General features: G+C 46.4%; 1 protein-coding gene across 1 annotated transcript in view; it reads right to left on the bottom strand.

The window, feature by feature from the left end:
- Nucleotides 1-3737: 3737 nt before the first annotated feature.
- Nucleotides 3738-14329, bottom strand: part of MYOZ1 (myozenin 1) — an 11249-nt gene continuing 657 nt past the window's right edge. The window contains exons 2-6 of the mRNA XM_017519555.1: nucleotides 12085-12175; nucleotides 8585-8763; nucleotides 5860-6109; nucleotides 5291-5456; nucleotides 3738-4244 (exon numbers count right to left, since the gene is read on the bottom strand). Coding sequence (XP_017375044.1) covers nucleotides 4013-4244; nucleotides 5291-5456; nucleotides 5860-6109; nucleotides 8585-8763; nucleotides 12085-12157 — 900 coding nt within the window. The 5' untranslated portion in view covers nucleotides 12158-12175 and the 3' untranslated portion in view covers nucleotides 3738-4012. The remainder of the gene's footprint in view (nucleotides 4245-5290; nucleotides 5457-5859; nucleotides 6110-8584; nucleotides 8764-12084; nucleotides 12176-14329) is intronic.

The following is a 14329-nucleotide window of genomic DNA, read 5'->3' as shown; positions in this document are numbered from 1 at the left end:
GCTACTCAGGAGGCTGAGGCAGGAGAATTGCTTGAACCCAGGAGGCGGAGGTTGCGGTGAGCTGAGATCATGCTATCGTACTCCAGTCTGGGTAACAGCAGCGAAACTCCGTCTCAAAAAAAAAAAAGAAAAGAAACCCTTAAAATTGCTAAATCAAATGGCTGCAGAGGCTAGGCAAGTGACAATAGAAGATGACCTAAGGACTAGGACCCACTGGAGAGTACAGACTCCTATCTAAAAGAGCTACTTTTAAAACAGTGATGCCAAACAAGGTGCCTGTGAGCAGGACACACAGCTAACTGCGGTCAATGTACTGCCTCTGTGAACCATGATATTCAAATGTATGAAGCACTGTGGAAGAAAGAGTGTTTTTGTTTTCTATTTTTTTGAGGCAGGGTCTCTGTCACCCAGACTGGAGTGCAGTAGCTCGATCTCGGCTCACTACAACTTCCACCTCTCCCACTCAACCGATCCTCCCACCTTGCCTCCCAAGTAGCTGGGACTACAGACACCCACCAGTACACCTGGCTAATTCTTGTTGAAAGGGTATTTTAACAGAAGAATGGTAACTAGGCAAAGGAATGGCAAAACTTGAAATCATCTGACCAGATTTCTTGCTGGGTCCTGTACAAGTGTGTGCCGTTGAAGCCACCATTGTAATTTAGGATGGATTATAATTTGACTTCTAAGTGCAGTTTCCTACTGAGGAGATGATTTTACAACCAACCTGGCCTCCCTGTAGATTAATAAACTGGTATCATGATTTTTTATTATATTTAAAATTTTAGATATTCCAAGCTTGAAAAAAAATTATTTCCAGGTTTTCAAAGCTGTTGACTACCAGACTCTAGACATTTTTTTCTCCAACTTTTAAGAGAAGGTTTTTTTTTTTTTTTTTTTTTGAGACAGAGCCTCACTCTGTCACCCAGGGTGGAGTTCAGTGGCATGATCTTGGCTCATTACAACCTGTACCTCCTAGGTTCAAGTGATTTTTTGCCTCAGCCTCCTAAGTAGCTGGGATTACAGGGGCGTGCCATCACACCCGAATAATTTTTTTGCATTTTTAGTAGAGACAGTTTCACCATGTTGGCCAGGCTGGTCTTGAATTACTGGCTTCAAGTGACCCGCCTACCTCAGCCTCCCAAAGTGTTGGGATTACGGGCATGAGCCACCACACCTAGCCTAAGAGAAGGCATTTAATAGTTATTTTATGGTTGACTGTGAAAGCTGTTTTTCACAGGAAAGTTCTTTGTCTTTGTACTGTTTTTGCCTGATACAGTACCTGGAATACAGAAGGCACACAAACATTTGTTAAAGGAATATAGTCCTTAAACTTTTGAGGGGCTCATACACTTAAAACCTGAGAATCTGATGAAGGCTAAGGCTTATTCAGATCTTAACTGTGCCCTATCCATATTCCCTCATCCTACCCCAGAGTTCACCTCAACTTTGGTAGACAGATCTTGTACAGGCCCAGAACCTCTTACCTCAAACACCTAAGTACCTCTATCTGGAAGTGCCAGTGGAGTTAAAATTACAAGAAACAACCTACAACCAATGAGAGATTGGATTTGGTAGCTAAATATTCCAGTTTCTCATCCCCTCAGTGGAGCCGTTCCAAGGTATATTCTACCGTAATGTTTCTCAAAATCTTCTAGCATATGATAATCACCTAGAGAGATTAATAAAACATAGATTCCAGCCAGGCTCGGTGGCTTACACCTGTGGCAGCCCTTTGGGAGGTTGAGGTGGAAAGATCACTTGAGCCCAGGAGTTCAAGACCAGCCCAGGCAATATGGTGAGACTTTGTGTCTACAAAAACTTAGCTGAGTGGGGTGGCACACATCTGTGGTCCAAGCTACCTCAGAGGCTGAGGTGGGAGGATTGCTTGAGCCTGGGAGGTTGAGGCTGCAGTGAGCCAAGATTGCATCGCTGTGCATCAGCCTGAGCAACAGAGGGAGACTCTGTCCCCCAAAAAAAAAGAAAAAGGAAAGAGATTCCTGGGCCCAAGAGTTTGCATTCTAACCAAGCTCCTAGGAATACTGCTGCTGCCAACCCATGGACCACATTTTGAGTAGCATTGTTTCTAAGACTCCCCAGTGGGATTCAGTCCCAATAGCGCAAAAGAAATTTTGGTTTTCCTCTCACTCCCTTATACTGCTTGGATTTCTTGGAACATATCCCAAATAACCTGGTCTTGCACCCAAATCTTTCTTTCAGAGTCTATTCGGGGTGGATGGGGGTGCAGAGTTTTGTATACAAGTTTAGAGGAGATAGGCTGGGCGCTCATGCCTGTAATCCTAGCACTTTGAGAGGCTGAGGCGGGCAGATTGCTTGAGCTAAGGAGTTGAAAACCAACCTGGGCAACATGGTGAACCTCATCTCTACAAAAAATACAGAAAATTAGACCGGGTGAAGTGGCTCACGCCTGTAATCCCAGCACTTTGGGAGACTGAGGCGTGAGGATTGCCTGAGCTCAGGAGTTCAAGACCAGCCTGGGCAACACGGTGAAACCCCATCTCTACTAAAATACAAAAAATTAGCTGGGCATGGCATCGTTCACCTGTAGTCCCATCTACTCAAGGGGCTGAGGCAGGAGAATTGCTTGAACCAGGAGGTGGAGGTTGCAGTGAGCCAAGATTGTGCCACTGCACTGCAGCCTGGGCGACAGAGAAAGACTCCATCTCAAAAAAAAAAAATACAGAAAATTAGGCATAGTGGCATGTTCCTGTTGTCCCAGTTACTTGGGAGTCTGAGGTGTGAAGATCACTTGCACCTGAGAGCTAAGATTGCACCACTGCCCTCCAGCCTCAGCGACAGAGTGAGACCCTATCTCAAAAAAAAAGGAGGTATCTGGAATTTGCTGGTTAGATTATAAGTGAAAATGACCAGGGTAAATGACGTTTGACCCAAGGTGCGCTAAAATGTGATCCATCTCATGCAGATTCTATTGAATTCAGCCAGCTCTCCTTAGAAGTTATTTTCTCAGACCCTATTGCCATCTTTTTATTCTTCCTCGTCTGCATTATTCTTACTTTGTGTAACATGAGAATAAGCCTGGGACTTTTAGAGACCCCATCCTTGAAATCAGTAAAAAGAATATTGTTGCTCATTCTTACTGGGCTCTTATGATTTCTTCCCAACCATGCTGCTTTCTGGGTACCACTGTAGTGCCCTTGTAGCCCTTAGATCTTTTCTTGTTGCTGTATTCAACACAGAGCCTGGCATACTATAACTGTAGCTGGTTTCTCCCATTTCCTTCTGGATTCCACATGGTTCCCTATTCTATTTCATCCTTTTGGGAATGTGTAACCTTTGACACATATATTCCTAACCCCACTTTGGTGTCATCTAGAAACTTTATGGCATGCTCTAGTCTGACAATCAGGATAACCCTGATTATCCCAGCTTCTAATCAACTACGTAAAGAGAATGAACACCAGGGTCTCCAACACCTGTTTCCCAACTGCAGTGCACAGCAGCTTTTTACCTTTGCTAACATATGGGCCAGCATGTGTGTTTATGTGTGATTATTTCTCTTATGTACTGTTGAATAAATGTCTTTGTAAATAACCATGAATGTGGTTTTGCGGGTATGGGTGTAGGTGTGTAAGCAACCAGAGCTCAGATCTGTCTTAAAATCTGCATAATGAATGTTTACTATTTGGCTTTAATTAGTCTCCGTGCATTGTTAGCCTCCACTTTCATCTGCCCTCAAATATCAGAGGAAGAATGAATTCATTTTCCTTGAAGTTTATTGACTGTTACCGATGGCAGAGCAAATTCATAAAAGAGCAGATTCCATATGGAGCAAGTAGAAGGGGAGCTCTGAGTTGGTGAGGAAGCATGTGTGGAGTGGGGACTTGGACTGAAGGATGGAAAGGCAGATCTCTCCTTTTTCCCTCCATTCCCACAAGGATATTGGGTGAACAATGGGGGATATCTGCTCAGCATTCCCTCTCCAAGTTGGGGCCAGAGAGGGGAAACAATGCAAATCAGAGGAAGAAACACCTCACAGCTCCTCTGTTTCTCCATCCAAGGGGATGCCAATAACCACATTGTAGTCTACAGGCTCCCCAGAGCTCAGCCAGGGAATAGGGGTTCGATTGAAAGAAGGCCTGTTGGAGAGGTTCTGGTTGTAGAGGACCAGGGGTTCACTCAGCAAAGGCCCCAGATCAATCTTGGGCATCTGGAAGGTCATGCGTTTGGAGGCCTTCTCATATCCACCATAGGGCATTGCCGTCCTGAGAAGGGGACACATTATTTAATTAAAAATCAGAATAAAAGAAAGCCTTATCATGAGATGCTACCCTGTTTGAGAATAGGGACGTCTGTGAATTCTAGTTTGAGATTGCATCTGTACTCCTTCTTCTTCTTCCCTAGCACCCCATTTTGCCTTCCTGGTTAGCTTGTTTCTCCAAAGTTAATAATGAGAAAGGAGTCTGAAGTGTACCAGAGACTGACTCTTGGATAGCTGTGACTCTGACCAGCATTTCAGAGAAAGTGGACCCAAATACTATAGACCCAAGGGTCTGAGGTCACCTTACATTACAATGTAGAAAGGCCAGGGGTAGTGGCTCACACCTGTAATCCCAGCACTTTGGGAGGCCGAGGCAGGCAGATCACTTAAGGTCAGGAGTTTGAGACCAGCCTGGCCAACATGGTGAAACCCCATCTCTACTAAAAATACAAAAATTAGCCTGGCATAGTGGCAGACGCCTGTAATCCCAGCTACTCAGGAGGCTAAGGCAGGAAAATCACTTGAACCCAGGAGGTGGAGGTTGCAGTGAGCCCAGATCGTGCCACTGCATTCCAGCCTGGGCAACAAGAGCAAAATTCAGTTGCAATAAAATAAATAGATAAATAAATAAATAGTAAATAAATAAAGCAGGGTATAAGGAAATGGAATCATATTACAGGGAGAATAATGGCATCCTAACCTTGAATGGAAGAGAGCCTCAAGAGACCTTCAGACATGTAAAATATTATTCCCATTTTACATTCAAAGCAACTCAGGCTCAGAGGCAGAGTGATTTTCCCATGCCCACACAGCTAATAAGTGACCACTGAACTAGAATTCAAATCCTGCCTCCCAGCAAATTTTTCCTTCATCACACTGCTATGATGCAGCTGAGATAGAATGAAGAGCAGGACCTTTGATTAAGGTTCCCATATCCCTGCCATCTCTCCTTAGCCTCCTTCTGAAACATTTGAATTAAAGTCTCCATCCTAACTAAAGATACAGTGCCTCACACTAGAATGCATCTGGTTCTTTCCTTACCACCCATACCTGTTAAAGGACTTGTATTTGGGAAGTTCAGCTTTGGCTCCATAGGCCAGCAGGTCAATGCCAAGTTCTACTTTTTGCTGGGGGTCAACCCCCATGGCTCGCTCCCATGGGGAAATATAGGTCTTGAACACAGTGACATGTTTTCCTTCTCCACCTGCCTGATCTCCTGGTAGCCATGGGAGAGAAAAGTCAGTCAAATAATAGCAGTTAGTAGCCAATGAAAGTTAATCCCACACCCTTACACTTGGGAAATTGCAGGAGCCAGGGAGTAAAGATACAATATCCTGGTAATTGTATAAGGTTTGTAGCATAATGATAATCTGTGGGCAGATCTGTGACTGAATCCAAAAAGCCAGGAAAGTAAATGAAAAACAAGGTTTCTGGGTAGAATAGACACATCTGATGAACCCAGGGAATTGATATTTATGATATTTAAACTGATACTACTATATTTAATATCAAGAATTTTAAACTGGCCTCCTCTGCTCCCCATACTCAGTGTAGACATCATTCCTGGGACAACTCTGCTCTAGGGAAGAAACATATTACTCTTGGGTGAGTGTACTTGCCTGACCCTATCTCACCAACCCCTGCTGTGCCAGCAGCTCCTCCTCTGCCAGCCTGGCCCGCAGGACTACCTGTACCCCCAGCTCCAGACCCAGAGCCCTGATGGTGCTGCTGATCAGAGCCATACTGTCCAGCAGAGCCACTGCCCTCTGCCTGGCTGCCGCCTCTGCCACTGCTCTTGCTGTAGGAGAATCCCTGACCAGCTGTGCCCAGCTGTCCTCCCACTGTTGGAAGGAACTTCTGGAAGTGATCCTGAAAAGAAGACAAAGTGAGGGGAAGGTTAGCAATGGGTATGGAAAATATACAAAAACAGAGGTATGTTTAGCAAAGGCAGAGACAGTGGCCAACTAGAAGACCCTGAATTTTCTGAGATTTCCTCCTCCAATTGATGGGTAGTACATGGGCTGACTGAGAGAATTAAACTCTTCTTAAGAGGCAGGACCCCCTTGGCTTGTTTCCTCCAGTTATACCTAGGGTAAGCGTAGCACATTCTCCACGCTCCCCATTCCCATCCTTAACAATTCAAAAAAGACCAAGACGCCTACTCAGCTAAAAAAAATAAAAAAATTGTTTTGTTTTTTGAGACAGGATCTGGCTCTGTCACCCAGGTTGGAATGCAGTGGCACAATCTCTACTCACTGCAACCTCCACCTCTCTGGCTCAGGCAATCCTCCCACCTCAGCCTCTCAAGTAGCTGGGACTACAGGACACACCCACACCCAGCTATATTCTATATTTCTTTTCCTAGAGACAGGGTTTTGCCATGTTGCCCAGACTGGTCTCAAACTCCTGGGCTCAAGTGAGCTATCTGCCTCAACCTCCCAAAGTCCTGAGATAATAGGCATGAGCTGTGCCCTGCCCCAGCTAAAATTTGGGAGGATGGGGTTGCCATGGAGAACCCGGTCTTAATTATGAGAACTAGAGAAGTTTCTGCCCCCTCCCTTCCCCAGCTTGTCCAACAGTCAGAACTCTTTCTATCTCTCCTTCTTTCCCTCCCTCTCTCCTCTTGGTGACTGTTGGACCAGGACTTCCTGACAGTGAAGCTGCAGCAGGTGGGGGGAAGGGTGGCCAAAAGGGCAACACTAGATTCAAACCCAAAGCCTAAAAATAACCCCACCAACTTCTTCAGGAGGCTCTCCTGGCCATCCCTCCACGTACATCCCTATGCTCCATCCAGTGTAACCAGACCCTGGCAGAAAAGAGGGCTTTTGGCCTCCTAAAGTTAGATATGAGCAGCTCAGCACTTTTACTCTGCTCCTACATGAGAACCAATGACAGACACCTCTGCCCCTGGCCCCATGCAGGCATCTATTTCCACTCTCCCCAGCCACTGAGAGAAGGTAGAGGGGGAAGAAAGGAAATAGAAAAGGGCCCCTCCTCCTCAGCTGTCTCATCCTGTGCCTGGCCCCTCTCCAGTCTCTTCTTTCTTTGGAGAAGAAGCCTGACTAGAAGATATCTTGAAGGATAGTTTCAGTCTCCACACCTGCTGTTCCTTAGGGAATAGACTGACCCTTTAAATGAAAGAATGGCTCAAACGGGAGATGGCTATAAAAACTCACTTAACTCTGCCTAGTGTTGCCAGATTTAGCAAATAAAATATAGGATACCACTTAAATTTTAATTTCAGATGCACAACAAATAAATATATTTTTTGAGACAGGGTCTTTGTCACCCGGGCTAGAGTGCAGTGGCATGGCTTATGTTCATGCAGCCTCTACTTCCCAGGCTCAAGCCATCCTCCCACCTCAGCCTCCAGAGTAGCTGGGATTATGGTTGTGCACCACCACGCCCTGCTAACTTTTAAATTTTTCATAGACACAGAGTCTTGGCATGTTGCCCAGGGCGGTCTCCAATTCCTGCATTCAAGCAGCCCTCCTGCCTTGGCCTCCCAAAGTGCTGGAATTACAGGTGTGAGCTACCACGCCTGACTCAAAACTTTTTTAGTAGAGATATGCCCCAAATATTGCATGGGACCTACTTGCACTAAAAAATTTTTCATTTGCATCTGAAATTCAAAATTTAAGTGGACATCCTGTATTTTTATTTTAATGTCCTGAATACTGCATGGGACATATTTAAAAAAGGGTTCATTGTGCATTTGAAACTCAAATTTAATTGGGTGTTCTGTATTTAAAATTTTTAATTTTATTATTTGCCTTATCTTCTTTCTTCTTTTCTTTCTTTCTTTTTTTAGTAGAGGTGGGGTTTCACCATTTTGGACAGGCTGGTCTCAAACTCCTCACGCAGATGATCCACCTGTCTTGGCCTCCCAAAATGCTGGGATTATAGGTGTGAGCCACCATGCCTGGCTTCCTTATCTTCTTTCTAAACTTTTTTAAATTTTTTATTTTCATGTTCCAAATATTGAATGGGGCATAAGTTACTAAAAAATTATTCATTGTGTATCTCAACTTCAAAATACAAGACTGGACTGCCCTACTGGGCATCCTGTGTTTTATCTTTAACACTTACCATTACTGGGAAGGAATTTTCTCCCTAAGCATGTGGTACTCTCCAACCCTTCAGTGGCTCTATGATGAAACTAGGTTTTGGAGGTGGGCTGTAATTCACCCTGGAGCTCTTGGGGGCTCAATATATCTGGGGGTTTAACAAATTTATACATTTTCAGGGAGGGGATGTTGACTGCATTTTGGAGGTTCAGGGCCTACTAGCAAGCTGTCAGAACAGGCACCAGGCTTTGAGACAGTGATAAAGTTTCAGACTCACCATTGAGCTGTCAGAGAAAACATCAGGGTGGTTCTCATAGATAAACTTCTCCACCCTCATCTGCCGTAGTTTGAACATCTTGGAGCCCCGGTTGGTAAGGAGCGACAGTTCCTCCAACATCACATCCCTTGGGACACTGATCTTTTTGCCCAGGTTCAAGCCTGAGCTCTCCTGTCCACCTTTCAGGGAGGCAAAGAAGAAGAATCAAGGGAAAGAGGAAAGTAGGGATTTCTGGACTCAGAATGCAGACCTCATCCATGACTAAGTGTGAATGTGTGTCCTGGCAGAGATAATTTAGTAGAACAAATGCTGTCTAGTTTGTGAGGGATTTTGATTTCCTGGAACTTAGAGGGAATGCATGGGAACTGGGGTGCATTGTGGAGACAAAGGGGATACTATAGTGGAGAGGCCAATGGGGTAAAAGAGGCATGGGCATGGGGCACAGAGCAAAAGGAGTAAAGGAACATCATAGATGGAGACCATTGGAGAAACCATGGCATCGGGAAAAGCCCAGAGGCCAATCTTGTGTGGAGTCATCAGTAACCTTTAAATACAGATGCCATACAAATAGATATCATCAGGCTGGAGTGCAATGGCGAGATCTCAGCTCACTGCAGCTTCTGCCTCCCAGGTTCAAGCAACTCTCCTGCCTCAGCTTCCTGGGTCGTTGGGATTACAGGCCCACACCACCATCCATGGCTAATTTTTGTATTTTTTGGTAGAGACAGAGTTTTGCCATGTTGGCCAGGCTGGTCTCGAACTCCTGGGCTCAACTGATCCACCAGCCTCAGCCTCCCAAAATATTGAGACTACAGGCATGAGCCACAGCACCCAGCCTACATTTGAATTTATTTTATTTTATTTTATTTTTGAGACAGGGTTTGCTCTGTTGTCCAGGCTGGAGTGCAGTGGTGTGAACACAGCTCACTGCAGCCTCCTGGGCTCATGTAATCCTGTTGCCTCTTTCCAGAGTAACTGGGACCACAGGCACACGCCACCACGCCTGGCTATTTTTTTTTTTTTTTTCTGAGATGGACTCTTACTCTGTTACCCAGGCTGGAGTGCAATGGCGTAATCTCAGCTCGCTGCAACCTCCCACTCCTGGGTTAAACCGATTCTCTTGCTTCAGCCTTCCGAGTAGCCAGGATTATAGGCATCTGCCACCATGCCCAGCTAATTTTTGTATTTTTGTGGAGACAGGGTTTCACTATGTTGGCCAAGCTGGTCTTGAACTCCTGACCTCAGGTGATCCGCCTGCCTCACCCTCCCAAAGTGGTGGGATCACAGGCATGAGCCACCGTGCCCAGCCTATTTTTTTTTTCTTTTTTTAAGTGCAGATAAGGTCTCATTATATTGTCCAGGCTAGTCTTGAACTCCTGGGCTGAAGGAGTCCTCTCACCTCAGCCTCCCAAAGTGCTGGGATTACAGGTGTGAGACACAGCACCGGCCCTATTTGTATTATTTATTTATTTTGAGACGGAGTCTCACTAGGTCACCCAGGCTGAAGTGAGCCGAGATCGCGCCAACTGTACTCCAGCCTGGGTGACAGAGCGAGACTCCATCTCTTTTATTTTTTATTTATTTTAATTTATTTATTTGTTTGTTTTTTATTTTATTTTTTTTGAGACAGAGTTTCAGGCCGGGCACGGTGGCTCAAGCCTGTAATCCCAGCACCTTGGGAGGCCGAGGCGGGTGGCACGAGGTCAAGAGATCGAGACCATCCTGGTCAACATGGTGAAACCCCGTCTCTACTAAAAATACAAAACATTAGCGACATGGTGGCACGTGCCTGTAATCCCAGCTACTCAGGAGGCTGAGGCAGGAGAATTGCCTGAACCCAGGAGGCGGAGGTTGCGGTGAGCCGAGATCGCGCCATTGCACTCCAGCCTGGGTAACAAGAGCGAAACTCTGTCTCTTTGTTTGTTTGTTTGTTTGTTTGTTTGAGATGGAGTTTCACTCTTGCTACCCAGGCTGGAGTGCAATGGTGCGATCTCAGCTCACCGCAACCTCCGCCTCCTGGATTCAGGCAATTCTCCTGCCTCAGCCTCCTGAGTAGCTGGGATTACAGGTACACGCCACCATGCCCAGCTAATATTTATTTATTTTTTTAAAGATGGGGTTTCACCATGATGGCCAAGCTGGTCTCGAACTCCTCAGGTGATCCACCCACCTCAGCCTCCCAAAGTGGTAGGATTACAGGTGTGAGCCACCGCGCCCGGCAAGACTTTATCTCAAAAAAAGAGAAGTCAAGATTCGACACCTTCTACCCTTTTCACTTCATAATCTGAGACAGTATCCTGCCATGTTACCCAGCACAGGTCCGGGACCACAGGACCCATGAGTTAGTGAGGTATATTTGGGGAAAAAAATATAATGGAGACTGGCACTGGCGAAGGTCTCAATAAGTGGTTAATTTCCCTTCTTTCCCCAAAGCTAGGGAGCTTGTGTAAGTTCTTAAAATGGAAAACTGTACTGGCATGTTTTTGTACAGCTGAAGTGTCGTGTCGCAGTCACAGCTCACTGCAGCCTCCACCTCCTGGGTTCAAGCAATCATCCCACCTCAGCCTCTGGAATAGCTGGGACCACAGGCACATGCCACTACACCTGGCTAATTTTTGTACTTTTTGTAGGCACGGGGTTTCATTATGTGCCCAGGGCAGTCTCAAACCCCTGAATTCAAGCAATCTCCCAGCCTTGGCCTCCCAAAGTTCTGGGATTACAGGCGTGAGCCACTGCACCTGGCCCAGACTCCTGTCTTAACTCCTTTCCCTTTTCTTTCCCTCAGTGAGCTCTGACTCCAAAGAGTCTGTAGATATTGAAGAGCTCTTCACCCCCAGAAAACATGCCAGTACAGATTTCCATTTTAAGTACTTACACAAACTCCCTAGCTCTGGGGAAAGAAAGGAAATTAACCACTTATTGAGACCTTAGTCTGTGCCAGTCTCCGTTATATTTTCTTCCTCAAATATACCTAACTCATGGGTCCTGTGGTCCCTGACCTGTACTGGGTAACATGGCAGGATATTCTCTCAGATTATGAAGTGAAAAGGGTAGAAGGTGTTGAATCTTGACTTTTTTTTTTTTTGAGATGGAGTCTCACTCTGTCACCCAGGCTGGAGTGCAGTGGCACGATCTCGGCTCACTGCAACCTCCACCGCCAGGTTCAAGCGATTCTCCTGCCTCACTTTTTGTATTTTTAGTAGAGACAGGGTTTCACCTTGTTGGTCAAGCTGGTCTGAAACTCCTGACCTCGTGATTCGCCCCCCTCGGCCTCCCAAAGTGCTGGGATTACAGGCGTGAGCCACTGCTCCCAGCTGAAGATGTTGAATCTTTTCTTTCTCTCTACTCTTCTTACCCTTCCCCCTCCCACTCCCCATCATCCATGTTCCCACCACTGGAACTCCTCTTGTCTGCTCAACCTACGATATATATTTCTGGGACTCTTAGGTTAGGGATGCTTTTAAGAAGTCCCACACTAGGTAGATGCAAACATGTCCTACCTCCAGTGAGTTCCATGATCAACTTGCTGGATTTCCTCTTCTTATTAGGGGCCGGGGTTCCTGAGAGCGGCATTGTGGAAGTGGATTCAGCCTGGATAGGGTGGGAAGGAGGAGCTGGAGGATAGACAGGGACCAGGAAGAGTGGGTGTCTATAGGAGAGCACTACTTTTTTTTTTTTTTTTTGAGATGGAGTCTCCCTCTGTTGCCCAGGCTGGAGTGCAATGTCACGATCTCGATTCACTGCAACCTCTGCCTCCAGGGTTCAAACAAGTCTCCTGCCTCAGCCTCCTATCTGGGATTACAGGCGCCCTCCCCATGTCCAGCTAATTTTTGTATTTTCAGTAGAGACAGGGTTTCACCATGTTGGCCAGGCTGATCTCAAACTCCTGACCTCATGATTTGCCAACCTTGACCTCCCAAAGTGCTGGGATTACAGGCCATAGCACCTGGCTGAGAGCACTACTTCTTAACCTGGGTTTAACGGCTTGAGGGGATAAATTGTTGGTTTTTTTATTTTTATTTTTATTTTTTTGGAGACAGAATCTCACTCTGTCACTCAGGCTGGAGTGCAACAGCACAATCATGACTCACTGCAGCCTCAACCTCCCTTAGCTCAGGTGATCCTCTAACCTCAGCCTCCCATGGAGCTGCAAGTATAGCTCCAGCCACCATGCCTGGCTAATTTTTGGTTTTTGTTTTGTTTTGAGATGGAGTTTTGCTCTTGTTGCCCAGGCTGGAGTGCAATGGCATGATCTTGGCTCACTGCAACCTCTGCCTCCTGGGTTCAAGCCATTCTCCTGCCTCAGCTCCCTGAGTAGCTGGAATTACAGGCATGCACCACCACACCGGGCTAATTTTTTGTATTTTTAGTAGAGATGGGCTTTCTCCATTGGTCAGGCTGGTCTCGAACTTCTGACCTCAGGTGATCCACACACCTCGGCCTTCCAAAGTGCTGGGATTACAGGTGTGAGCCACCGCACCAGCCAATTTTTGTATTTTTTGTAGAGATGGGGTTTTGCCATGTTGCCTAGGCTGGTCTCAAACTTCTGGGCTCAAGCAATCCTCTCGCAAAGTGCTGAGATTACAGGTGTGAGCCATCTCACCCGACCCAGATTTTCAAAGAAGTATGTATTCCCCCAAAAGGTGAAAACTTGCTGCTTTAGGGCTTCTCTTTTCTTTTTTTTTATTTTTTTTTTTAAGATGGGGTTTCACCATGTTGGTCAGGCTGGTCTTGAACTCCTGACCTCAGGTGATCCACCCGCCTTGGCCTCCAAAGTGCTTGGATTACAGGTGTGAGCCACCACGCCCGGCCAGGGCTTCTCGTTTCTTGGGTTGGAGGACAGGAAGTACAGATGTACACCAGCCCCTATCTTCTACCAACCTGTTGTGAGCTGTTTTTTATAGAGTTGGTGCAGGAATTAGGAACATCGCTGAGGTGGAGAGTGTTTAAAAAACAATAATACAGGCAGGGCAATGCACCCAGGTTTCATCGGCTTGGCATAATTTGAAGTTTTTATTTGCTTTGGGATATCAGACTGGGGCTGTGATTCCAGGCTCTGGTCTCTCCTCAGTCTTCCCCCAGTCCCAAGGAGGACAAAGAAATGTTCTGCCAGGGTTGAGGAGATTCAGCCAAAAACACTCTCCAGAGGAAGGAGAGGTTGTTGCTCCTTCATCAGGCCAGCTGGAACATGGCCTGGGAAGTCATGGCCCTGTTCCTGCAGTCACTCCCGCCCCAGACCCCAGAGTGGAGATGGGTGTGGAATTGAGGAGGGTAGGGAGCATTCAAATCCCAATACATTTCAATTCAGCAATATCACAACAGTGGGGAATTGCGGTGGGGCAGAAACGTAGTAATAGGATCTGGCAATGGAAAGGGACAAGCTGAGATAAGATAGACTCCGATCCCTTCTTAAGAGAAATTGGCATTCAGTGAAATGCTGTGCTCTGTTGAGCCCTGTCACAAAAATACATCTGCAACTCTACTGACTTAGTAGGGTCTCCCTTCCCATTACTCCAGTGCCTCCTGACATCTCCATTCCCCACAACCTCCTGGGCCTGTCTCCTTCCAACTTTCCGTGGCTCCCCTGAACTGGGCAGCTGGGAGCTGAGCATGGATGAGGAGAGGGGAGACTCCCCAAGGATCAAGAATCACAATTGTGGCCGGGCGCGGTGGCTCAAGCCTGTAATCCCAGCACTTTGGGAGGCCGAGGCGGGTGGATCACGAGGTCAAGAGATCGAGACCATC

This window comes from Cebus imitator, unplaced genomic scaffold (assembly GCF_001604975.1).
Source record: "Cebus imitator isolate Cc_AM_T3 unplaced genomic scaffold, Cebus_imitator-1.0 Scaffold755, whole genome shotgun sequence".
Classification (NCBI taxonomy): domain Eukaryota; kingdom Metazoa; phylum Chordata; class Mammalia; order Primates; family Cebidae; genus Cebus; species Cebus imitator.
The sequence above is the reverse complement of the archived record's forward strand: the minus strand, read 5'-3'. Positions and strand labels throughout refer to the sequence as shown.